The sequence below is a fragment of the Podarcis gaigeae genome (assembly GCF_964106915.1).
Source record: "Podarcis gaigeae genome assembly, chromosome: 1".
Taxonomy (NCBI): Eukaryota; Metazoa; Chordata; class Lepidosauria; order Squamata; family Lacertidae; genus Podarcis; species Podarcis gaigeae.
This window is the reverse complement of record NC_139678.1, coordinates 46,458,868-46,486,217: the sequence shown is the minus strand read 5'-3', so window position 1 is coordinate 46,486,217 and position 27,350 is coordinate 46,458,868. Positions and strand designations below refer to the sequence as shown.

Sequence of the window (27,350 nt, the reverse complement as noted above, 5' to 3'; positions counted from 1 at the left end):
GGAAACGGGGGGTGAAAGATGCTAGTCGTTAGTTTCAGCATGCCATATATTGGCCAATTTCTCATTTACTTGCTCAGAATAAAGCATTGAATGAAATAATTTAAAATATTCCATGATTCGCAAACATTAATTAACAGGAACAATGCACAATATGCTATAAGCGGGTACTCCCCCCCCAATACCTTATGTTTCTTGTCTTTACCCTCATAGCTCTTAAGAAAACGACATATTGGAAATGATATTGTGACCATCGTTTTCCAAGAACCTGGAGCAGAGTCATTCAGCCCAAAGAATATTCGCTCTCACTTCCAGCATGTCTTTGTCATTGTCCGTGTGCACAATCCATGCACCGACAACGTCTGTTACAGGTACCTATTACTTTGTGAACACACAGAGGCTAACCACATTTTGGAATTTTTTATGCTTTATTTTACAATGCTTTTTTACTGTTAATTTTCAGGAAAACTATTTTTGGGTTTAACATTAAGTACTTGGCAGGCTGAGAACCAGTTAACGTTTCTACTTTTTTTCCACAGAAGAAAGAGCATGCGAGTTAATTGGATACTTTAGAACCAGAGTTAGCTGCCTTGCATTGAGGCCAAGCTTCAAAAATGGCCAAGTGGGCTTCATATTAACCTGGTGATAATCCTAGCCTGGGTTAATTCAGCGTGTATGAAAATAAAATAATAAAATTCTGGCAAGTTGAAAAGCAGTCTGGAAACCATGTATGCCAGATTCATGGTGGCTTTCTCACATTGTTTATATGCATGGAGTTTCTTAGGAATTCACACATAGGGAGCAGAGAATGTGGTTGTGAAAGATAGCAATATATTGCTCCCTCTGGAGAACATCCAAGAAGAACAAATGAATTCAGTCAAATTTAACATACTACCCTTTGGAATAAAATACTGGAGAAGTCTATTCTAAGACATGGTATTTCAGTAGAAATACTTTTCAGGACTGCTGTCCATGAAGTATCAGGCAGTAAATGTCTTAGTCTTTAAGGTGCCACAAGACTCTTGGTTGTTCTTGCTGCAGAAGGCTAACACAACTGCTCTGCTGTAAAGTAGTACCGTTGCTTGTTTGTTAAAGCATTGGTTCCCATGTGAAGTAGGGAACACTAGACTGCTGTTTCATAAATCCCCAACCAGCAATTTCAATGCTGAGTGGGGTCAAGGTCTTTGATTTGGGAGAAAAGAGGCTGTGACTGTTTTCTGTTCTTATTTGTACTGCTAGGCCATGCTACCCTGTCGTAGATAATAAATTTTGCCGTTTCTAAAGATCAAAGCAAAGAAGTCAAAGGCAGAATAGAAAGATGAGTTCCGTGGATTCAGCTCATCCTTAACTCACATTTCCTTTTCCTTTATGTAGCGTTGCTGCAACGAGATCCAGAGATGTGCCATCGTTTGGACCACCAATCCCTAAAGGCATTACCTTCCCCAAATCCAATGTATTCAGGGACTTCTTACTTGCTAAAGTGATCAATGCTGAGAATGCAGCTCATAAATCAGAGAAGTTCCGTGCCATGGCCACCAGAACCCGTCAGGAATACTTGAAAGATTTGGCAGAGAAGAATGTCACAAACACACCCATTGACCCTTCGGGCAAATTCCCCTTCATCTCACTTGCCTCTAAGAAGAAGGAGAAGTCCAAGCCTCATCCAGGAGTAGAACTCCACAGTTCTGGTGCTGTTGTATGGAGTCTCCGTGCTAAAGACTATAGCAAGGGTGTAGATATAGACTGTCTCCTGGGGATTTCTAATGAATTTGTTGTTATCATTGAACAAGATACAAAGAGTGTTGTGTTCAATTGTTCCTGCAGAGATGTCATAGGGTGGACTTCAACAGACACAAGTGTCAAAATTTTCTATGAAAGGGGTGAATGTGTTTCTGTGGAGAGTTTCAAAAACCCTGAAGATATCAAAGAGATTGTCAAAAGGCTAGAGGTTAGAGTTTGTTCTCCCTCTCTCCCCCTCTCTAAATATGTAGATCTGGTCTTCAGGCATGAGTAAATTCAAAGAATTGTGATGGAAACATTAACATGGTTTGGATCCATTCTTAGATTTTGGTAGCAGATCCGTTGATAGTGAAACAGTCCCTCAACAGTCCCTGTGATGTAATTGTGCAAAAATATTAATGGAAATTATTTTCTAATTCTTCTCCCAGTTTTCCAAAATTGCAAGCGGAGTAGGACAAAGAATACTTTCTTACGTATTGCCCATTGCTTGTTCAGTCATTCACTGAGACCTTTGGGTAGTGTATTGCCACAGGAGCACTGACACGTAGCACAGTCCCTGACATGTATCAAACATTATTCAAGACTTAATATTATAGTTTCTACCTATTCTAGTAGCAACTGCATTTTATTCTCTTATTCAGAAAATAGCAGTCTCTACGTCATGAAGAAAAGCTGCATTTGTCTATTGCATTCAAAAATATTCATAATTAGCAGGATGACTTAGCCAATAGAACAAGTTTGCATTTTATGTTGATAGCTGCATTCCAGTAAATAAGATGACTAAATTACAAAGAACTACCAATTTATTGAATCAATAGGGATATAATAATATAAAGGAACATTCTGTCAGCCTAACCATGAATGCTGATATATAACCCCACCCATGAATTTTTCAGATGTATTGCTACATTACCTTAATGCTTCTATAATTTTCATAAAGTTCTAAAGCCAGTCATTTATACAAAATCTGACTGTGCCTGGATTTTCATCCAGTAGTAACCTAGCCAACTTGCACTGAAAACTGTACACAGCAATAGCTGTCAAAATAAGGAATACCATTGTCCCATCTTGCTTCATGTACCATTTTTTTTAAAAAAACCTGCCTCATGTATTTGTCTCCCACTGAATGTAATTAATTGCACTAAACTCTTCCCATCTCTTTTCACTTCTCAGCTTGTGACAAAGGGCTGTGAGTCAGTGGAAATGACTTTACGTCGTAATGGACTAGGCCAGCTTGGTTTCCATGTGAACTATGAAGGAATTGTGGCAGATGTTGAACCTTATGGCTATGCTTGGCAAGCAGGATTACGACAAGGCAGCAGATTAGTGGAAATTTGCACTGTGGCTGTAGCTACTCTGAGCCATGAGCAAATGATTGATCTCCTGCGGACTTCAGTTACTGTGAAGGTTGTCATTATCCCACCTCATGAGGATTGTACTCCACGAAGGTATTTTTATTTGTGGGGGGATAAATGAGTTATATCTGCTGCTCGCTTTTTCAGGGTGTTCTCTGAATTTATAAAGCAGAAATTTTGTTCTAACTTGGTCTATATAAAAATAAGAGTCCCATTTCACATTCATTTGGCTATGGATGTAGAGTCGTAGGTGGTTACTGTGTTTTTAAAGGGGACCTATTTATTCTTAAATAAATATGTTTGGGGCACGGATGGCGTTGTGGGTTAAACCACAGAGCCTAGGACTTGCCGATCAGGAGGTCAGTGGTTCGAATCCCCGCAACGGGGTGAGCTCCCGTTGTTCGGTCCCTGCTCCTGCCAACCTAGCAGTTCGAAAGCACGTTAAAGTGCAAGTAGATAAATAGGTACCGCTCTGGCGGGAAGGTGAACGGTGTTTCCGTGCGCTGCTCTGGTTCGCCAGAAGCAGCTTTGTCATGCTGGCCACATGATCCAGAAGCTGTACGCTGGCTCCCTTGGCCACTAAAGCGAGATGAGCGCAACAACCCCAGAGTCGGTCACGACTGGACCTAATGGTCAGGGGTCCCTTTACCTTTACCTATTTATTCTTATAGTATGGGTGTGCTTCTGCATTGCCATTGATATGTCAAAGCATCCCACAGGATTGTGTTACATGTATAATGTCTCTGAAGGAAGCATTGGTGGTGCTGAGTATTCTCAAGTCAGATTGCCAGTGCTAGTGTTTGCTTACATTCTCATTAGTCAGTTAATAATTACGTAGCCTTTGAATAGCTGCATCTCATAGCTGCAATTATGTTGGTGATGCTCACTTTTTAAATAAATGCATGTGAGATACTGCAAAATCTTTAAATGTCATATAGCTATTTTAACACTTCACTGAACTAAAACACCATTTGCGCTTTAAGCTGGGGATCTACATATATACTTATTTTGAAGGAGCTGCTGCCTGTTTTTATTATTTGGATCCTTCAGCCGACCTCAGAATAACTTGAGATGAGTTTCACCTTGTACTTTAACTCTCTATACAAAAGTTCTAGTTACAGGTAGGTAGCCGTGTTGGTCTACCATAGTCGAAACAAAATTTTAAAATTCCTTCCAGTAGCACCGTAGAGACCAACTAAGTTTGTTATTGGTATGAGCTTTCATGTGCATGCACACTTCTTCAGATAAATTGAAACAGAAGTCACCAGACCCTTATATATAGTGAGAGGGTGGGGAGGGTTGGGAATGGGTGATTGACTGATAGTTGTGGTAAACCTGTTGACAACTGTTAACAACTGCAGTTGGTCTTACAGAAAAAGCAAGGGCTTTACAGCCATTAACAGTCATCAACAGGTTTCCCACACCTATCTGTACAAAAGTCAAGTGCCAGGGTATGAAAGAATAGAACCTTTCTCCTGGAGCAGAATGAACAAATATTATGTGGGAGGCTATCTCATTTTCCTAACAGCTAGTTCTGTGTTAAATGCATGTTTTAAGATAAGTCAGCTCAAAGTTAGGGCAATTGATGTTTACAATTTGTCAAAAGTTATTAGCCATCATTCATATTGTTGCTTTCAGATATTTTTCAAAAACCACCTGTTCATAATAATATAAAACTTGCATAGCCTTGAAGTAGAAGAATAGAACAGCAAGGCAAGAAAACCCTGTCATTTTTGAAGTTCAGTATTTTTAGTTATTTCCTAAATGCAATTCTTAAAATAACATTTAGGCTGCAATCCTATACCCAGTTTCCCGAGAGTAAGCCCCATTGATCTGAGTTCCATTTCCAGGATCTCTGAATCCAAACTTTACTTCATAACCCTAAGCATATTTATTCTGCTGTAAGTCCACTGAATTCAGTCGGTCTTCTTTCTGTTTTTATGATTGTAATTGATTTTGATTTTTTTGGAAGTTCAGGTGATATGACCAGACTTCTGTTCCAGAGACTATGGGAGATATCAAGTGTTAGACATACAGAAACATTAGTTAGTTTATCAATTGATTTCCTTGTGTCTGAGTATGACTTGATTGTGTCTGAGTAGTGCCTTATAAAGTAGGGATAGAATTAATGTGTAACTAACCAGTCTGGGCCATATTTAGCACTCAAGAGTGGGAGTATCACAATTGCTGTCATATAAGGGTATATTGCAAAAACCTTAGTTTTCGAACAGCTTAGTTCTCGAACGTTTTGGCTCCTGAACGCCGCAAACCCAGAAGTGAGTGTTTCAGTTTGCGAACTATTTTGGGAAGCCAAACATCCGACGGGGCTTTCGCGGCTTTTGATTGGCTGTCGGAGCTTCCTGCAGCTAATCAGAAGCCGCGCTTTGGTTTCTGAACATTTTGGAAGTTGAATGGACTTCCGAAACAGATTCCGCTCGACTTCCAAGGTAACGAGTGTACTTTTCTCCCTTATTTCAAAGTTGCATTATGCTTTCTTCTTTCTCTTTCAGAAGTTTTTCAGAAATTAATCGCATGCCGGTGATGGAATACAAAATGAACGACGGCGGCGTTCCATACGAGTTCAAGTTCCCTTTCAGGAATAACAACAAATGGCAGAGAAATGCTAACAAGGGACAAGGGCCTCATGGGCAGCAAATGCCACCCCAGATGCAAAGTCCTGCGACCACTAGGGTTGCCTCAGGGAAAGGTGAAGGGAAAATACCTCCCCCAGAGCGAGCAGCCAATATTCCACGCAGTATTTCTAGTGACGGGCGGCCACTGGAGAGTAGAAGGTAGATAACTAATTTGTATGTTGTCTTTCCTCCAAGGTATGTTGCAGCATTCTGAGACTTTTGAAACAACAGCAGTAAGAACTCTCAGGCACACAAGTTCACATTCCAATTCCCCCGCTTCTTATCCAGATCAAATCTGACCCCCCACCTCAGCAAAATGTTTTTATTCACTTCCAGAAAGTATTTGGTATCTAAAAGAAATGACACTAAACTAGTTCACAGCATTTGGAGATTAGCTCATAGTCTTCAGGTACCATTTCTAGTCAAGCCACCTTACTTTTCCAGTAACTGGAGTATGAAGAAATGCACATATACTCATGTCTCTCTATTGTTTAAAAAATTCTTTTTTTAAAAGAAAAACATCCCTGATTATATTTTCCTCTCTGAACCTGCAAAACACATACGCCTGTGTTGTTATATCTATATTAAGAAAAGAGCATCTTGTAAGGGAAGAAAGGCAAAAGCAGTTCATATTGGAATATGAAAGAATCGCCTATAGGACTAGCCCTTCCGCTTGTGTTCACGTTTGGCAAATTGCCTCAGCACTCTAAAACTTTATTTCCACCCCCTTTTTTCCACATTGAAATCAATGGATTTTGAACTTTTTAGGGGATTAGCACATGTTGAAGATTGGTTCGGTAAGTGGAAGGGCTAGCTTTAAAGTATATGAATAACACAGTCCGTTGGAAGAAAGACCTCACTATATTGGTCGTATGAGCTCTAAGCCTGTAGTCAGTAAAGAAGGGGAACAGTTCCAAGATAATTGTGCTTCTCTTTCCTCAGATATTCTTTGCCTGCTTTTAGGCAAAATGTCATTATAGCATTGCAGAGTGCAATGCCATTTACTTGGGGTACCAATACCTGTTGTTGCAATTTTAGATCTTATCAGAATTCTCTTCCTTCTGAAGAGAACATGTGAAGTCTCTGGCTGATGTTGTTTCTACAATACACAATTAGTTTGACATGTAAAAAACCACCAACCTTTTTTGTACATTCTGGATTTTCCCAACATTGCTGGAATGCAAAGCAAATGTAGTCTGAAATACGCCATTTCTACGCTCTCTCGTGCACACCAAAAGCACCAAGTAAATTGGCCCTTTTTTTTCTTTTTTGATCACTTGATACCAGCTATGCTTCCTGCCATTTCATGCTATCATGTGGCACAGCCAGTTTTGTCTAGAGAGCCAAGCTTTGACTAAAGCTCATTTGACATTGATAGAGCAAGCCTGTGTGCTCTTGGCTGTCATATGTTCTGCTCACAGCAAGTCCTGGGCACCATAGAGTGTTGATGCCATGAAATGTACTTTTGCTTTATCTCTCCTACATCCCTTCTCCCCTCAATGAACTAGTTCACAGCTGAAAAGAATCACTGAAATTAAAAGTGTCAGGTATTACTTTCTACAATAAACACCCTTGATGTTGGGTTTCTGCTGTGTTCAGGTGGGGCAGTTTCATTTCTTTGTTTTGTTTTGTTATTTATATTCCACCCTTCATCCAGTATAACCACAGGGCCACTTCTTCCAAATGTGTTAGGAATGCTGGGAGCTTGTTAGTTGTAATTTGGTTATTTCTTTTGACAAGAATGGGCTTCTGAGGTAGCTCCCCATCTGTGTAATTCTCTCCTCGGGGAGGCTCTCCTGACGCCTTCATCACATATCTTTAGGCACAAGGCGAAAACTTTCCCCTTTTCCCAGGCCTTTGGCTAGTTAAACCACCTACGATCTTCTAAACTGTGTGTGTGTGTTGTTATTGTTTTGTTTCTTATTTTGCTTTGTATTTTTGTATTTTGATACCATAAGGCTCCCCGTGCTTGGTGGTATATAGACTTAATAAATAAGTAAAAATAGAAACTTGTTGCGATAACAAACCTGATAAGCGGACAAAGATTGGAAAACGCTTTATGCCACATGTTTTGCAACCCCACACACTTGCTCGGGAAAAACTCCTGTTGAAGACAGTGGGTTGTAGCCAGTGTATATTTGTAGTAGCAGAGAGCACAAGTTGTGGCAGCTCCCTTGCCATCTGAAGAGCTATTCTTGAGGGGTGAAGCACCCTCTGGAACTCTTGAGTATGGAGTAAAGAGGGCTGTGGTAGGTGAGGAAGAATCACTGGAAATCAGGTTCTCCACCTTGCAAAATAAAATCACTTTCCAGGAGCACAAAGCCACCTTTGGGTAGAACCCCTTGGAGCTTGCTTCCAAGTGAACCTGTGTTTAATTGAGCTGTGAAGGCACTATATTGGCAGTCACTCCTTAGGCAGCTTGCAAATTACATTTTTAGTTTTCTGCTTCTGCGTATATCATTACCTAACCCATTTCATAACTATAGAATTCAGGGACAAGGCACAGCAGGGGACGTTTTGTAATATGTGCAACATATTTTTGAGGCAAATACAGGGAGCAAAAAGCAGGTGCCCTCAGGCACAGAAGCAACAACTAAAATAAATATTTAAAAGAAACGCAGGCAGAAGAACTGCCAAAGAACAGCATTACGAAACCTCACCATGAATTTCAGAACAAAATATTTTTGGTATAAGCATATTATTTGTCTGAAAAATTAAACTTTGCAAGTGGGAAGCCTGGAAAATGGCTTTAGTGCCTCAGTGAATATGCAGAGAGCCTTGAACTGGATAACTGATTCAAACTGTCTGGTTCTCAATAATAGCACCTCAAAGCCAATGCTTTTGCTGCTGTTAAATTGGATTTCTGCCCCAAGATGCAGTAGAATTTTTAAAAATGAAATTTAGTCTCTTGCAGCCAGCCAGCCAGCATTTAATGATTAGCAGGCAAAATGGTTGGGACATGAACTTCAGAGCAGTCATCTGGTAATAATAATGTTTAACCAAGACTAAAAATACTGATTTGAGCAAAATGGCAGACACCTCATTTCAAGGGATGCTAGTTGACCAAATAAAACAACCACCCTGCTTAGCTTTGCAAATATGCTAGCCGTTTTATCATGGCACCATATTGCTCAAAACAATCCTAGTCCAATAACGGTATTTTTGTTGGTTTTTTTACTCCTTAGATAGCAGTTCCTAGACAAGAAAGGAGAGAAGCTGATTTCCCATCCATGTTAGCCAATTTAATATATGTTTTAATTTTAAAATATATATATATAGTGGTGCATGTGTTGTGTACATATTGCTTTAACAAAAGTTTTGGCTGTGCTAGGTTTTTTTGTGTGTGTGTTATTACATGTTATTTACATTTATTATTATGTACATTTCAAATCTTTGTAAGGCACTCCACCTTAACAGCAGTTGTATCGCACCCATGGGTGTGCATGGCAAGACCAAACCTTCCCAGCTAGCCATGCTGCCTGTTCTTTGCTAAAGGCAAGCCTGCTGGCCACCAGCCCAGAATAACCTATCTGGCTGTTACTTTATATTATATTTGTTGGTCGATTTTCTTGAAAAGCAATCCAACGTGACTTACATTAAAGCCCATTATAAGCAACAATGAAAACCTAAAAGCACAGCCGGAAAACGCAGGTAAACAAAAGGCAGGGCTATGGGTCCCACCCCACTTGAAGAGGCCACAATGACATCCTTCAAGTGAAGGGCCAAAAGTCAGAGAATAGGCCTTTTCATTTGTGGCCTCCTGATTGTGGAATGCTCTCCCCAGGGAGACTTGCCCAGCACATCTTTATCCAGCTTTAAGGTAAAGGTAAAGGGACCCCTGACCATTAGGTCCAGTTGTGACCAACTCTGGGGTTGCAGCACTCATCTTGCTTTATTGGCCGAGGGAGCCGGTGTACAGCTTCCAGGTCAGGTGGCCTGCATGACTAAGCTGCTTCTGGCGAACCAGAGCAGCACACGGAAACGCCGTTTACCTTCCCGCCAGAGCAGTACTTATTTATCTACTTGCCCTTTGACGTGCTTTCAAACTGCTAGGTTAGCAGGAGCAGGGACAGAGCAACGGGAGCTCACCCCGTCACGGGGATTCGAACTGCCAACCTTCTGATTGGCAAGTCCTAGGCTCTGTGGTTTAACCCACTGCGCCACCCGCGTCCCTTATCCAGCTTTAGGCATCAGGAAAAGACTTCTCTTTTCTTGTGTTGCCACCTTCCAAATCAGAGCTTTCCAAACTTTTCATGTTGGTGACACACTTTTTATACACGCATCATTTCACGACACAGTAATTCAGTTTTACTACCAAACCGGAGGTTAAACTAATCCCTTTCCAGCCCTGGGAGGAGCACAGGGAGTGTTCATGTGACACACCTACACAGTGCAGCCGACACACTAAGGTGTCGCGACACACAGTCTGGAAAGCTCTGCTCCAAATAGTCCATAGTCCATGCTCCAAATAGAAGGGAGTCAGATGGTGATCACAGGCTCTGGGTGGGTTCATGTGGGGAGAGACAGTTCTTGAGGTACTGTGGATCCTAAGCTACATAAGGCTTTAGGGGTAAGAATCAGCACTTTAAATTGAGTCCAGAAACTAAGTGGTACCCAGAATTTGTGTTATATGTTCCAACCATCCTGCCCCAATCAATGGTCTGGCTGCCAAATTCTGTACCAGCTGCAGTTTCTGAACACATTGCATTAGTCCTAGAGTTTACCAGAACACAGACAACAGAGGATAGGCAGTTGCTGTGCAGTGGTAAAGCTGGGCCACCATTGAAAGCTGAACGAAAGCTGTGATCTACTCGGAACCCAACTGGGGTTGAGCAGTGCTGCGCTCATCTGTCAGCTAGCCAGCCAGCAAAGGAAGTTTCCTTTTCTTACATATGTTTTGCACCTTCTCAGTTGTACGACTATCTTCCTGCTGGACAGTTTAAAAAACGTCCAGGGAGGCTCATATCATAAAAACAGAACCTGTTTTTTACTGTTTCACCACCTGTGAAACAGTGTGTGTAAGTAAATCAAAGTGCAAAGTGAATTCAGAGACTGGTTGGGTAAACAGGCCATTAAGCTACCTATTATGCCAGGTGTGGGGAACCCATGGTCCTTCAGAAGTTGCTGAACTACAATTCCCATCTGCCATAGTGTGTGCAGCGTTGGGCTCCTCACCTCAGAAAGGGGTATTTTAGAGCTGGAGAAGGTTCGGAAAAGAGCAACTGAAATGTTCAAGGGGCTGCAGCGACTACCCTATGCAAGAAGGGGGTGACATTTGACTTCAGCACCTCCTTGTTAGCTCCCCCCAGGCATCCAACTGGCGGTTGCGAGAATGGATGATGGGAGTTGTAGTTCATCAACATTTGGAGGACCAAAGGTTCCCCACACCCAGCTTATGACAAACAATTGTCTTTTTATATTTGTTGAGAGCTATTAAAAATGAAGCATTCCTGTGATGTAAGGACTTGTACCTGTAAATACCCTGCATCATGTTTTCTTGACTATCCGAGGAAATATGCTTTACCTAAAATGCCAGTATTTGATTTTGCAAAGTTGTGGCATGTTTTGCAGATCGTATTGGTAAATACAACATTTTTAAAAAATGGTTTGCGAAAGCTTGTTCTGAGGTGCTTGGTTAAATCACATTTTATTTGGGATTTGTATAAAATATGCTACGTGTTAATATTCCTTGCTTGCAAATAGCAAATGCAACTCAGCAACTTTATTCCTGGAACTCCTTGGAAACAGTCATTTCTCCCCTTTGTCACTCCCTAATCTTTCACCGCTGTTCCATAGGGAGCAGGTTAATGGAGGAAAATACATACTGCCCTCCAGCTGGCTTCATTTCTTACTGTCTCAATGAATTGACACTGCTGATGTGGCAGTACCCACAAAAGTGTTGTTGCTCTATCAAGCTTTGTGCTGCAACGGTTCCTTTAATAATGTAACATTTGGGATTGTTTGTATTGAACAGATTATCCCCTGGCTCTGATGTTTACGTCACCGTTTCATCCATTGCCTTAGCAAGATCACAGCAGTGCCGTAACTCTCCCAGCAACTTATCATCCTCCAGTGAAACTGGCTCTGGTGGAGGCACCTACAGGCAAAAATCTATGCCCGAAGGGTAGGCTCTCGTATGTTTGTTTATTTTGTGTACTGTTTCGTTGAGACTGGAGAAGAGTATAAATTAGTACTTAGCCTCTTTTCAAGTGTTGTTAAACTCACTGGGCTGGTTTACTGCTATGTGTATCAGGAGGAAGAAGCCCAGAGAAGACTCATAAACTCATGCTTTCCCCTCTCCTTCTCTCTTTATCCAAGTTTTTGGAGAAGGACTTTGCTAGCATTTCCCCTAATTCTGAGTGGGTTTCTACAAGCCAGAGATCTTGGTTTGAAACAAGCTTTAGTTAAACAGACCAGCTTCATAAGCCACAGTTTGAAGTTGGCTTGCTTAGAAACTGACCAGCATTTGTTTTGACTTAGCCTGTCTTTAACACTTAATGCAGAGCGTATATTAAAATTCAATAATTGTTTTATGGGGCCAGTTCCCAGAACAGCATTATGCTTCCATGAGGTGGCTTTCAGGCAATTCCCACTGATGAGTGTATGTGAAAACATTTCAGAAGACTTTATCTTCTAGTCTTGAAATACAGTGTTGCTGAAAGGCAACCTATCAACAGTCCCAGCTCATGAAATTGTCTTTGAAACGATAACATATATTGTCAAATTATTTCCACTTCTAGACATCTTTTTGTCCATCTTCTATCACCTACCCCCAAACACTGAATATGTAAAATGTTGTACTGCAACTGGCCCTGTATGTCTTCGCACTTTGTGATTTGTGAAAAATACTATCCAGTATTGCAAGTGGACATGAGAAGGCTATTGTCCCTCCACATTCTTTATTAGCTGTAGTTTTGAATGGGAACCCCAGAATAGGAGCAGTGATGCACTTTCAGAGTTGTAATGGCATTCTTGCATGACAGCTGCTATGTCTGAATCAGAAAATGCATTGCATCCTTGATGGAGTTGGTAGGATTCCTGGCTATGGCTGTGTTCTGAAAGTCCAGATTGTAAACTTGAATAAACAAGATAGCAGCAATAATAAAAGTTTCTATCCATAGTCACCAGGCCAACAAATCTTCATTATCACCTTTCTCCATTACTCATCTTCTGTCGACTGGCTCACATCTTTTCTCCGTGGCTATTTACTAGTGCTGAAGCTGTGAGCCACAGGGGATTATAGCATTGTTAAAATGAATGACGAATTTGATTGCAACCAACAGTTCTGAATGGTTTAAGTGATTGAAATCTAGTGGTTACAAAGTCTACCCATTTTCAGATTGTTAGTATGAAGGAAATTAGAGTACAATTGTTTCATACAAGTGGCAATCAAAAACATTGAAAGCTGTAGTGAAGTGACTAAAGCAGAGTGCAGAAATTCACCCATGAACAGCCACTTCCCAAAAGCATTCCAGTATCATACAGGGCAATCATATGCATATTTACTCAAAACCTAAATCCCATTGTGTTCAGTGGGAATTATCCCCAGGAAGGTGTGTATAGGGTTGCACCCTGAGGCTTTCAAGAATGGAAACCCCTTACTGTTAATTTTTCCCTTGAGAAAAGACCAGGTAGAGGGAGCACACCCATTGGATTCCACTGCTTTCTCTCCCCTTGTTCAGTGTTTTCCCAATGAAAAGGCTGGGTGGGGCAAGGAAGCTCACCAGTTGGACTTGGCTGCCTAACAGTACCCTACACACCTCAGGAGCATCACATTCATGTTGTAAAATAAATCAGCTTCAAGGAGAGAGTCGTCTATGGGAAAGGCCAGGTGCAATGCTCTGCTACCACTGCTTCTAGACTCAAGGTGCTCTCAGACGTTACACACCTGGCTTGTCTAATTATAATGTATTAGATGTGCAAAGTTCATGCAAATGCACACTGATAACGTTGATCAATCTGGATGCCCTGGATGCATTTTTAGAATTAGTGTACCCACCCCAGTTCAGTGGGACAACAGTTCTTTCGGTACCATTTGTGGCACTGGAACTGCAAGGAGAATTCCATACCAGTCACTGTCTTACTGTGCTATCCCTGATATCCGTGCTGCCTCCATCCAGGTGGGAATCTGAGCCACCACCTGTCCTTTTCCTTCAGTAACCCACTCACTCAGATTGCACCTCCACTGTGTACAAATCTCTGTGTGCATCATACAAAACTTGGCCAGTCAGAATGCACCCCCATGTGGCATTTTCACATTTGGAAGGTCTACTGAAAGGACTGCTAGCCAATTCATGGTGAGGTGTCTTTTGCAGAGAATCCTTAAGTAGGACCGAAGCCCTCTGTTTTGTTGCTGACTTTGGCTCTGAGGCCCTTTTGGGGCTAGCAATGAAAGGAGTGTTTGTTGTTCATGTTCCATCTTTCAGACTTTTCTCTGTGCAGGAATGGGCATCACAAGATTACATATTTCATGTTTGGGTTGGTTATTACCACAGTCCTTTAAATCCTGGCTCTTCATACACTTGGCTAGCAGTAGTGGAGTTTACTTATGAAGGATGTTTGGCAGTTGAAGTATATTCTCAATTCATAATCCTAGAAATGGAAAGTCAGAAACCTCCACAATAAGAAAAGCATAGCTTTTTTTTTTGCTTGCTTTTTTTAAATCCTTTGTTTCAGAAGTGCATTGCGTAAGTATGGCTTCTTGATGTAAAGAGATGTTTGCTGCGTACCACATTTACCATGTATGGAACTAAAGAATAATTCTTTACCTCAGGTTTGGAATGAGTCGAAGATCTCCTGCCTCCATCGACAGGCAGAACACAGATACGGGTGGCAGTGGCAAATCCACCCCCAGTTGGCAGAGAAGTGAGGATAGCATTGCTGACCAGATGGGTAAGCAATAACTTCTGCAGCAATTAAATGGTTTTTCCCCACAAGGTGACTTTGGCAACCTGTTCCTTCCTTAAAAGGAGCAATTCCATTTTTATTTTTTTTAATGTTACCCCTGTTAGTGAGAATGAATGATTAAATGTGAGGTATACTGTCATCTGCACTTTGTGTCCTTGAGACCTGGGAACATCATGTGATGTAGAAATAAAGTTCTCTAGAGAATAGATCAGTTATAATGGTTCAGTGCCTGGGGCATCTTTTAAGAAGCAGTGGTGCAGGTACAAATATTACTTGGCCTTACTGCTTATTTACCCTCATCTCTTTTCAGTACTGCATCAGCTTAATTTAATTTTTACCTTTTCTGTAGCTCTTTTTGTAGTGCTTCCTTTCTAATGGTGCTATATGCTATTAGATGGTTGAAAGTATAAACAACCCATGTACAGATTATTATTTTTTAATGCAGATAAAATCTAAGTAAAAATGTACAGTTGGGTGAGAATCACTTTCTACCGCTGGGTGTATTTGCACGGTGCGTTGCAGTTAAGTAGTTAGATGAAAGAAAGATCCTCAGGACTCAGCAGATTAAATGAAGTTAAGCCTTCATTTGGCATCTCAGTACACAGACCTGTTTCTCTTCATTTGTAGCTACTGAAGCAGTGACCTGACACTGGTAGATCCTGCTGAGGCTTTTGCATTAATAGGAATTTTACTATGGTTTCATTCATCTTGGCAGTGACACTGATACAGTGTGACTAGCGTTGATTAAGGATTCCAGCGTGGAGAGTGTGGCTTCCTGGTTGGCAGTACACCAGATACGACACATCCAGCCTGGTATCTGTTAGGTCTGGGAGGGAAGTCTGTTGCATCATCAGTTCTCAGGTCAAACTGGCATGGTTTGTGTATTGCGGGAATGTAGGCAAAGAAAAATAGGAGCTGGAAATGGTGGTACTTGAACTGGATAATTTAAAAATAAAACAAAAGAAGTTCTGAGACAACCTGATTCCCAGAACTATAAGATTTGACACAGGCTCAACTTCTCTGTAGGGGCTTATCTAACTACCTGGAATACCACATCAGAGCGTGAACAAATTCCATATGATGTTACTTTGAAAACAGAAAGGTTCTGTGACTTCCTAGGATAATTGGGAGTTGGGAGATCCTTCCTGTTATCCTAGGTATCCATAATTGACAGCTAGATTGGTGGGTGGGAGTAACTCCATTGTCCTAGGTTAGCTGAATGCTAGAGAAGCTGAAGATGCTCAGCTCTTACTATCGTTCTTGTCATCACAACAGACTGCTACTGTGTAAATAAGGTAGGCTTCGAGACAGATTGAAGTATTCAGCGAATGCCTCAGGAGTTCAGGAAATGAAATGCGATTCTCAGATTCAAAAGATACACTTTTGTTCTAGTAACTTCAGAGGCTCAGTGAGCTGCGCCTTATTATTAAAGCCATCTGGTAATTCCCCATCCCCCATATCTGCTTAACAGGAAAAACCTGTGATTATACTGATCTCTAGTTTCCATTTTGGCAGAATACTTTAATCACATGTGTTTTTATACTGTTGAGATGGTAACAACATGTGTAAAGTTAATCTTACTCAGAATTACTTTTGCAGACCCTCCCTTGTGTGTTAATGTTGGCACTGAACATAGCTGCCCCAAAAAAAATCTGCTGTGGAAACTAAAATGCCCCCATATCAACCTGAACAAAATGGAACAGGTAGAGAGGGAAAAGTGTGGTTTTGGAGTGAAAGGACAATGTCATAGGTAGAAACCCAAATACAGTGATACCTGTTGGTCTCTTTGAATAGTTTAGTTTCCTGTTTTAAGGCAGTTAAAAGTACTCTCTCATATACAGTCTTTTACAAAAAAAAGTTGATTCTAATTATGTAGTTCGAAATAATTAAGATACAAACTGTATCAGGTAAGCCAACATTAGTTCAGGAGGTGAAGAGGTGGCATACTCCTTTTTTACTTTCTTGTTTATATATTGGTATTTTTTGTAGTGTATTTAAAAGTTGTCAATGCCTATTGCTGGTACAATAATTTTGCTGATGATGAGAAAGCATACTCTGCTTTTAGTTCTCTTGGTTCTAAGCTTCTTCTTTTTTAATACCAAACTTCCTGAAAGCAAATGCTGTATTCCATGCTGCATTACAGAACCAACATGCCATCTCCCTGCAGTGTCGAAGGTGCTGCCATCCTTCAGAGAGAGCCCCACTGGAAGGCTGATGAGGCAAGATCCAGTAGTCCACTTGTCTCCAAATAAGCAGGGTCATGTAAGTCCACTTTCAAAATTGTTGTGCAAAGTTGTTTTGCTCTCCCTGCAGTTCTCCGAAGGTAAAATATCCTTTACTTTCCCTGAACCTGTACGTCCTTGTTAAGAGTATGGAGGAAATGGCAGTAGAGCTGACCTCAGTATTTTCAGAGCTAAATGCAGTTTTAAGATAAAGTTTATTAATAGAAATGTTTTGCTGCCAACTCAAAAGTAGAGTTATGCTCCAGTATAGTGTGATAGTCCAAAGATCTGTGGGAACCTTCATTATTCTAGAAATAAGATTCCTCCTGCTCAGTCCCTCTGGCTTGTTGCGCATTCCACAAGCGAGACTTTGGTGACTTACCAACATTAATAGGTTCTTTCAGCAAACTATTTATAGCCCTATATCCTTTCTTCATTCTGTTTAGTTGAGATTCCTGCATTGCAGGGGTTTGAAATAGATGACTATTGGGGGGACCTTCCAACTCTACAATTCTCCTGCTGCCTTAACTTTTCTTTTGAATATTTCTGCTTGGAGAGATCTGGTTCACATGTCATGTAATAAACTATGGCTTGCCAAGAATGAGCAGCTTACGAGTGCGTGCTGCTCATCCAATCCTTCATTGCTCTGCCCTTCCTGGAGCCAGGAGAAACAAACCATAAGCTTTGCCTTACATGCAAATAAGCCATGAGCAGTTGCTATACAAATCTTTGCTTCTGTTCATGGTTTGTTTGGGAAGAAACAAATGTTCTTTCACAAGTGATGCTGAGTCAATCTTCATAGTTGTTTCTCCCAGCTCCAAACAAAATGGCGCAGAGTGGGAGCAACTGAGCAGCGCGTTCTAGCCCACTGCTTGTTCACAGCAAGCCATAACCCATGGCTTACCATAACATGTGAACTGACTCACAGTGGTGTTTGTCTGACTAATCCACACTCTCGAAAGTGCACAAACACGACCCTTGTAACAATGTGCAAAGATTGGTGCATTGCCAGATTTCTAAAGGGGAAGGAACTAGCCCGAGAAGTAGGAATTTCCCCCAAACCATTAAAATCCTTTTTTATTTTAATAGTACATACCATCACACTTTTGCATTTTAAGCTCTCTCGTGCGCTCGCTCGCTCGCCCTCTCTCTCTCTCTCTCTCTCTCTCTCTCTCTCTCTCTCTCACACACACACACACACACACTTTTAACTGTTGCAGACATTTGCCAGTGTAACTTGTTTTATCCATATTCTTCAGCATGACTTCTTATATACTGAGCTGCTGCTGTCCTAACTCCTTCATTAATCAGTTGCTTTAACTGGCATACAGCTGCCTTGAAGAAAGATGCAAAAGTTTCACTTCAGATGCTGTGAAATGCATAGGATGTTGATTGTTTGGTGTGTTCTGTTCCCCTGGTGTCTTGAACGTCTGAATCCAATCTTGGAATCCTTGTGGTTCATTTCACCTGGTTCAGCTCTGAACATGTAGATTTTCATGCTCATAACTTTCCACTAACGATTTCTTTCTTTCTGACAATATGACAAATTGTTCTGCTTTGTTTGAATATATTAAACAATGAATTTAAAGTGGACTTACTTGCATTTGAAAGCAAATTGATGGAAAATTATTGTAAAAGTAAAAAGGTAAAGGACCCCTGGACAGTTAAGTCCAGTCAAAGGCAACTATGGGGTGCGGCAGTCATCTCATTTTCAGGCGGAGGGAGCAAGCATTTGTCTGCAGACAGCTTTCTGGGTCATGTGGCCAGCATGACTAAACTGCTTCTGGTGAAACGGAACATCGTGATGGAAGCCAGAGTGCATGGAAATGCCGTTTACCTTCCCGCCACAGCAATACATATTTATCTACTTGCACTGGCATGCTTTCAAACTGCTAGGTTGGCAGGAGCTGGGACAGAGCAACGGGAGCTCATCCCGTCGCAGGGATTTGAACCGCCAACCTTCTGATTGGCAAGCCCAAGAGGCTCAGTGGCTTAGACCAGCCTTTCTCAACCTTGGGTCCCCAGATGTTTTGGGACTACAACTCCCACCATCCCTGACCACTGGTCCTGTGAGCTAGGGATCATGGGAGTTGTAGGCCAAAAACATCGGGGACCCAAGGTTGAGAACCACTGGTTTAGACCACAGCGCCACCTGCGTCCTGCCTGAAAATTATTGTGGAAATGGCTGTTTCATTTGTAAAGTGGTCTGTTGATGGGTGTTTCAGGCTCATAACTCTTGTAGCATGAGTCTTGAGTTCAGTATTCATGAATTTTGTTCTTGTTAATTTTATATTTGGGCTTATGGATGTTTGGTCTTCAGTACTGTACAGTTATTCCCATTTTATTTTATTTTCTCCCGAAACCTTGAATTTATCTACAATTTCTCCCCTTTTTGCAGTCTGATAGCCATTACTCCAGTCATTCAAGCAGCAACACGCTGTCCAGCAATGCATCCAGTGTCCATAGTGAGGAGAAGTGGTATGACAGTGGAGATAGGACTGAGTCAGAGCTGAATAGCTACAACTATCTTCAAGGTACTTCTGCTGACAGTGGCATTGATACCACCTCCTATGGCCCCAGCCATGGCAGCACAGCCTCCCTGGGCAACTCGGCAACATCTCCCCGATCAGGACTTGTAAAAGAGAAAGTGGCACCACTATGGCACAGTTCCAGTGAAGTAGTCTCTATTGCAGACCGGACTTTAGAAAAAGACAGCCACATGATGGACAGGAAGACAGAGTCTTCGTTAAGCTTGGACATTCATACCAAAAGCCAACCAGCCTCCAACCCTTTAACAAGAGAGAACAGTGCTTTTAGCCTTAGTGATGCCGTTTCCCATACAAGGTAATATTCTTTAAAATGATGATTGGTGTCTCTAGATCTTTCTAGCAGACATGGGGAGTGAATGCTATGGATAATGACATACCTGTGATTCTTGGCGGCCCAGCAGTTTGAAAAGAGGCACAATGTGGAGAGTTTGGAAATAGGAAGCAAGTTTAATATTTCCATATGTGGATGGAGATTGCTTTCCTTTATTGTAGGGGGGTCTTGGAACACATGGGAATCTGGATCTAAGCATGGCAGAAATATACATTGTGTTACAGTGCACACAGTGTTGCAGATGTACAAGGCTCGTGCGAATATGACACTCTTGATCTCTTAGCCATAGCTTCAGTGATTGGGAATAGGTTACAGGATTGTCTGTTCTGTTTCCTTTCCAGCTCATCTCCTTCCTTCTCTCTGTCCCTCTCCCTCTCTCCCTCACACACATACACCACATTAAATTTAAGGCTAGTGTATATTACTTTACATCCAGGTATGGGACCTGGATGTGTAAAGTCTACAGAATGCTGGGACCTTTCTAAAGGAACTTCAAAGTTGCACTACAGAGCTACTGGTTCACACATAATGCTTAAACCGTGGTCTATGAGCTGGAATGAGTACAAGCAAAGCCTTAGGCCAGGATTTCCCAAACTTGGGTCTCCAGTTGTTTTCAGACCACAATTTCCATCATCCCTGACCACTGGTCCTGAGATCTTGGGATGATGGGAGTTGTAGTCCAAAAACAGCAGGATGAGGGAGATAAGATAGATAAACAAGCAGCTTCAGTTTCACATTACACTCCAGTGTGGATGAGACCTATGTTTCTAGCATTTATAGAACATGAGAGATGAGGCAAAAATGTGCAGACAGGCTTCTGCTCATTTGTTTTATGAGAAACTAGCTTTTTTAAAATTTGGAGTATTAATACACCCACCCAAACCCAGAAATATTCCCAGGGATGTCCATGACTTTATCTGAACAAAATGAATAACACTTGTAGAGGTGAGAGGAGTTTCCACTTTGGCTTGATTGTTCTGTTAGAAAGCTAGCTATGACAAGGATAGATGCATCACCTAATAATATAAATAGCCTTTCCTTCAACATACCAACTTTTTTCAAACAGGATTAGCAAAATCTTTTAGACCTGGCCTGACCTCAGAGCAACAAAGCAAAAAATCCACAATCAGTAGTCTGAACGACTACTGACCAGTTGCACTGACTCCAATCATCATGAAGTGTTTTGAGAAACTGGTGCGCCGTCACATTATTTCCTGTCTTCCATCAACTTTTGACAACTACCAGTTTGCATACAGGGCAAATAGATCCACGGAAGACGCTATCACTACCACTCTCCATGCTGCTCTGTTCCATCTGGAGCAGCCGGGGAGTTATGTGAGGCTGCTGTTTGTGGATTTTAGCTCTGCTTTTAACACTATCCTCCCCCATAGACTGGTGTCCAAGCTAGAGGCGATTGGACTCTCCAACTCCACCTGTCTCTGGGTTTTGGACTTTTTGTCAGAACGTTCTCAGAGGGTTAGAGTAGGGTCACATATGTCCACAGCCCTTAGCCTTAACACCGGCTCACCACAGGGTTGTGTGTTGAGTCCCCTGCTCTATACTCTCTATACGTATGATTGTACAGCCATTTATTCCAGCAACAAAATCATCAAGTTTGCTGATGACACTACGGTGGTGGGGCTCATTTCAGGAGGGGATGAGTCCGCCTATCGGGACGAGGTGGAGCGGCTTTGTGCTTGGTGTGGAGAGAACAATCTGGCTCTTAATACGACTAAGACCAAGGAATTGGTGGTGGATTACAGGAAAAAAAAGGCGGACATTCAGCCCTTGTATATCAACGGGGAACGGGTGGAGAGGGTGGCGGAATTCAGGTTTTTGGGAGTGACTATCGATCAGGGCATGACTTGGAGCGCAAATACCACTGCTCTGGTGAAGAAGGCCCAGCAGAGAATTTATTTCCTCAGACTTTTAAAGAAGAACAATCTGAGTGAGAGACTGCTGGTGTCCTTCTACCGAGGCTCCATAGAGAGCATTCTCACATACTGTATTTGTGCCTGGTTCTCCAGCTGTACAGCTAGGAAGAGGAAGGTGCTCCAGAAGGTCATAACCACAGCCCAAAGGATTATTGGTCATCCCCTCCCATCTTTGGAAGAACTGTACGGTTCCCGTTGTCTTAGGAAAGCAAACAATATCCTGCAGGATGCATCTCACCCGGGACACAGTCTGTTTGTACTACTGCCTTCTGGCAGGAGATACAGAAACATCAAGTCAAGGACAAATAGACTGAAAAATAGTTTCTATCCAAGAGCTGTGGCCTTCTTAAATGCAGTAACTCGATAGTGTGACCTGGGAGTTTGATGGGTGTGGGTGTGGGTGTGGCTGGAATGTGGTTTGTTTGGTTGTTGTTGTTGTTTTGCTTTTGTTGTTTTTAAGGGATGGCATCCAATTTCGTTGCACTTGTGCAATGTTGCACTTGTGTAATGACAATAAAGAATCTATCTATCTATCTATCTATCTATCTATTCCTCAACACACCAATTATCTTGTCATTTCTCTATGGATATTAAGATTGCTGCCATTCAAACAGAGTGCTTCTTAATGTAGAAATTTCTATATCTGTTTATATCTATAGATGAATATCTACTCATATATACTTGTCCTCTTAATTTTATTATCTTAAGAAGCTGACTTGCAGAGTGGTGCAGTGTTCATTGCCTTTTCAACCTAGCCCTGTTTGTGGGGATTTGTCAGTCTGATGACTTCACCCTCTTCAATTGCATGTTGAGAAAAATAGATTTATCACATGGTGATCTGTCTGAATCTTTTCTTCAATTTCTGAAATCTTAAAACTAGCATCTATAGCATTAGACAACCATCCATTTTGTAAAACAGTGATTCACCTCTGGTAAAATCTCTTCTTCCCCCGCCCCCCCATCTTGAATTTTAGATGTTGAGAAGGCCTTAATGTACATTTAAAACACAGGCTTAAACACTGACGGTGTTGCTGAATTTATGTCACCAACACAGTGTTCTGCAGCACAAACACTCAGCATTTGAAATGATGGTTTCTCCAGGCCATTTATCTTTTCCATCATCTTATCTGCTTTTTCTAGGGAATAAATAGGAAACAACATTTGTTGCAAGCATTTGTAATATATGGTGGCTTCTCAAGTTTATTTAGTTTTGCTATATAGTAGGCAGGGTCATTTATCATTGTTGTGTAATGCTAGCATTCTTGAGTAGTTACCAAGTAGTTTAGAACCCTTTAAACAGGACGATGTAAATAATAATAATAATAGTAATAATAAGGCTGCAATCCTATTTAAAATCTGGAAGCCTGTGTCATTGAACTCATTGGGGCTTGCTTCTGAGTAGACATCTATAGGGTTGTTCTGTAAATATTAATAGGACCATTGTTTAAGTGAAGGACAGCCCAGGAAGCAATGTGTATAATGGGAAAGAGCACTTTCCCCTTTGGAGCTGTGAAAAGATGTGAAACTACCAGGCAGCTTCTCTGTAAACTGGTTAGTGCACTGCAAAGACCTGCCTTCCCAACACAACCTTGGCATGATGTAATGATGCAGAAGAGCTGTTCGCTCCCTTACCAATCCCAGTGTTTGAATAGGCAGTATTGGAGTGCATTTCAGTTTGGAAGAACATGCTGTTTCTTGAGAGTCGCAGAAGAAGCTGGGCAGCTACATTCAGCAAAATCTTTTAGACCTGGCCTGACCTCAGAGCAACAAAGCAAATCAGTCGGTGGAAAACTGGGAATCTAAGATAACAGCAGAATAAATCAGAATGAGTAATTTCTTAGAGCAGTTTCTCACATTATAGTTTTTGCTCAGGGAAGTCTTCTCTTACGTCCCTTCCATATGGGAATATGTTACCACGCAGTGGATTTATGTCTGGATTCTTAAAAGCCAAATGGAGGCTGAATAACATGAGAGTGTCCTAGCGTGCTGTACCAGTCTTGCACATAAAGACACACTAAATCCATCCCACATCACAGTTTTGCCACAGGAACAAACACGATGAGAGAAAACTAGTTAGTCTGCAGAGTCATTTCTCTCTCTTATTAAGTTTGATGCAAGGGATGGATTAGGGATGGGTGGGTCTCCTGATAGGTAACTAAGTTGTGTAGTTAATCTTTCTGTGCCTCTAATTTAACAGGGTGAATGATTTGTTTTCCAGCTGTGGTGTTTTTGTTTTTTTAAGGCGGCAAAGGTATCTGCCCAGCATGACAAAATGCAGCTTTGAAATTAATTGCACGTGATGTCAGCATGTACACTTAAGCTTTGTCTTTGTTATGCTTCTCTCCCAGTACCATGAGTTCCCGACACTCTGCCAGTCCCGTTGTTTTCACCAGTGCCAGAAGTTCACCCAAAGAAGAGCTTCATTCTGCCACTTCACCACAGCTTGCGCCTTCTTTCTCCTCCTCTTCCTCCTCCTCTGGTCCTAGGACTTTCTACCCACGCCAGGGTGCTACTAGCAAGTACTTGATTGGATGGAAAAAACCTGAGGGGACAATAAACTCTGTGGGGTTTATGGATTCCAGAAAGTAAGAGCATTTTTTGTTCTGTTCTGGTGGGTGCTAATTTTCTACATGAAGAGGCTTCTAAAATGTATAGTAATTTGATACATTATGGGCGGAAACTCTTTTAAGGGGTAGTACAGTGATTTAAGCTCTTAAACCCATCTAAGAATTCTTTGGAGATTGTTAGAGTGTTCAAATAACTGAAGTAAAATGGTTTAATTTGATGAATTTAAAAACTCTTGTTCTATCTCTTCAATTGCACATTTAATCCTATGGCAGGATGTTTTAATTGAACTGAAAAATACTGAAAATTCACCAGTAGTGTTTAGGATCCTCCAAGTGCAGTTTTTAAATGTATTGAGAGAAGGAGCTTTGTTTAGAAAAAGTGACTTTGGTAATAGAAACTGAACTGTCATGGTTAATCAGCAATCCCCCAATGTTGCCTTGGTGTGTCTCAGCCATTTTGTATGGTAACCACCCATCATCATCTCTCTATGCAGAGATCTTAAATTAGAGTTGAGTCTTATCTCATGTGTGCTAGGATATGGGAAAGGTAAGAAAGAGTGGGAGGGAGCCTGCTATTCCTAATCTTCTCCAAACCACAACATAAAGCACTAGGAGAATCTCTGTCCTGCTGGCCACCCTACTCATCAGAGCTGGTGAGTGGATTTGTGGATAACTCTTACTGGTGAAAAAGAAACTCCCCACCCCCCTGCAAATAATGCCAATAACCCTTCAACTGAGTGCCAGTGGGAATACTGGGGGCCAGTGGGGAGACTGCAACAACAGGGTTTTGCAAATATGGGCTTTCAAAGATAATCTGAATAGGGTTTTTTCCTTTTGTACTATTTCAAAAGGGTTTGCCAATTAGGTTTTTAGCTATTGTGGAAAAAGAGCCGCTCTTTTATGCCAAGAACTGGCGCTATGTCGAGAACCGAGATCATAATTGAAGAGTCAGGATGAGGGCTCATGCAGCAGAGTGCCATCATGGGTAAAATGAAAGTAAGGTCAAAGGTTAATCACATTCCAAGTCGTAAAGCATTACAGAGAGGGCAGACTAGGTTACAGATTGACTAAAAAGGGCTTGAATACAGGTAGTAGTGTTAAGACTGTTCTCAAGAAGGCATGTGGTTGGGATGCTGAAATGGTACTAAGCAAAACCAAAGCAAAGGGAATGATAGCAGCAAAGCCTCTTAGACATCTCTTTGATAATCATACGGCTTCACATTAGCCAGTAAGTCTGGTGTCAGTTGCCTTAGCTGTGGTTATACTGTGGCAATGCAGTCAGCCTTTCTGCTTTTAGGATGAGCTTCTTATAGAGTTATGGAAAAGCCAATGTACCTAACAGGTTTATTCCTTTAAACAGGCATTCCTATACAACTTTTCTCAGTCCCTCTCCCCATCCAAGTGCCCACCTTCTATGCAAACATTTTCTCTGAATAACGGGAGGGTGCTGCAAAGGTCTGGGCTTGGATTCCTAAGGGTTTATCTTCCTTCCTTTAAAGGCGTCACCAAAGCGATGGTAATGAAATGGCACATCCTCGGTTGCGCGCATCAGCCAGAGATCTTCGTGCCTCACCAAAGCGAGCATCTAAGTCAAATATCGAGGAAGAGCTGAAGAAGCTAATAGATCTAGACAGCCCGACACCAGAGTCTCAGAAAAACTTTAAGGTAGGTGTTACAGAATGGTATCACCACCTTCCTGCTGAGAAGAGGATGTCAAGGCCAGCCAGCTGCTGCTGCAGCTGGTGTGAAAGAGCAGGTTTTCCTCAGTCCTATGACTGCTGAGCTTATCTCTTTTTATGATTAAGTATAAACAACTGTGGGAGTCATGGTGCGCAATAAAAGCTACAACTGTCAGTTACCTTTCCCATACATTAACTTGCATTTCCTGTAAATAATTGATCAGTGGGTTCTGAGTGTAATGGCCAGGATGATAACTTGATTTGGCCGCAGAGATTCCCTTAATTTTCTTGAAGGGCTTCGATTGCTTTCTCAGACTCGGTTCAAAGGTCTAGTCCTGATCTTACATGGCATGGTAGTAGCGTATCTTAAGAATCATTTTCTCCCAACTGCATTCCTATGTGCCTAGAGATTTCCCAAGGTGCGTCTGCTTTTGCACTCCTCAGGGTGGGTTGGGCCACAAGGAATAGGGCATCTTTTGTGTTTTGTGAAACAAAATCTCCAGAGAAGCCCACCCAATTTATTCTCATTTGGTCTTAATGGAGTTGCCCTTTTCGGCAACTCTTTCCAAACCCGCTGCATTTCTAGAGAATGGGTTTAGGTGAACTGCTGGATATTTTTCTTCAATGGCTTTATGTTTATTTGTATATTTCTGAAAAGTGCAAGGCTGAGTAAAACACTAAATCTGAAAGTTTCTGAATATCTGCTAGATTAGAAAATGCTACTGTGGTTCAACACCAGACAGAGAAGAAGAAGAAGAAGAGTTTGGATTTGATATCCCGCCTTTCACTCCCTTTAAGGAGTCTCAAAGCGGCTAACATTCTCCTTTCCCTTCCTCCCCCACAACAAACACTCTGTGAGGTGAGTGGGGCTGAGAGACTTCAGAGAAGTGTGACTGGCCCAAGGTCACCCAGCAGTTGCATGTGGAGGAGCGGAGACTTGAACCCGGTTCCCCAGATTACGAGACTACCACTCTTAACCACTACACCACACTGTAGGGAAGGAGATGAATGCTTTCTGTTTTAAAGAGCTTTCGCGGTATCTCACATTACAGCATCTTAACAGCATCTCATGGAAACCTTTTACAGCCTGATCTGTGGTCAGATGAGTGGTACAGAGCTTCTGACAGGGTGTGAATTTTCTTCATGAATTACAACATTGCCACTGGCCTCCTTTTGTTCTTGGGGAGTTTTAGTTAGGGAAGCTTTCAATATACTGCATTAGCAGGTGCCACAATTGCACCTCATAGTTCTGCATGCAGCCTTTTATCAGAAGGAGGTATCACTTGCTGAAAAGCCACTAGTGCTAATGGAATGTTTTCTTCCAAAGGCCGCCTTCGTGCAGTTGAGTGGCTCTTCCACTTTTCTGATCAGAGCTCTTGAGTAACTGCATGCTTGGAGCGAGCAGAAATTTCTACTGAACCCATGCCTCATTTCGT

The 27,350-nt window shown here is 41.7% G+C and overlaps 1 protein-coding gene across 8 annotated transcripts in view; it reads left to right on the top strand.

Moving 5' to 3' along the window:
• SIPA1L1 (signal induced proliferation associated 1 like 1) overlaps positions 1 to 27,350 on the top strand; it is a 162,717-nt gene that overhangs the window by 119,224 nt on the left and 16,143 nt on the right. For 5 of the 8 annotated variants that reach the window (XM_083746253.1, XM_083746249.1, XM_083746247.1 and 2 more), the window contains 10 exons: positions 211 to 368; positions 1,372 to 1,945; positions 2,911 to 3,185; positions 5,603 to 5,884; positions 11,700 to 11,849; positions 14,499 to 14,617; positions 16,776 to 16,894; positions 19,253 to 19,698; positions 24,017 to 24,253; positions 25,735 to 25,900. In XM_083746253.1, coding sequence (XP_083602379.1) covers positions 211 to 368; positions 1,372 to 1,945; positions 2,911 to 3,185; positions 5,603 to 5,884; positions 11,700 to 11,849; positions 14,499 to 14,617; positions 16,776 to 16,894; positions 19,253 to 19,698; positions 24,017 to 24,253; positions 25,735 to 25,900 — 2,526 coding nt within the window. The remainder of the gene's footprint in view (positions 1 to 210; positions 369 to 1,371; positions 1,946 to 2,910; positions 3,186 to 5,602; positions 5,885 to 11,699; positions 11,850 to 14,498; positions 14,618 to 16,775; positions 16,895 to 19,252; positions 19,699 to 24,016; positions 24,254 to 25,734; positions 25,901 to 27,350) is intronic. The other 3 variants (XM_083746251.1, XM_083746252.1, XM_083746254.1) reach the window with 2 other exon arrangements.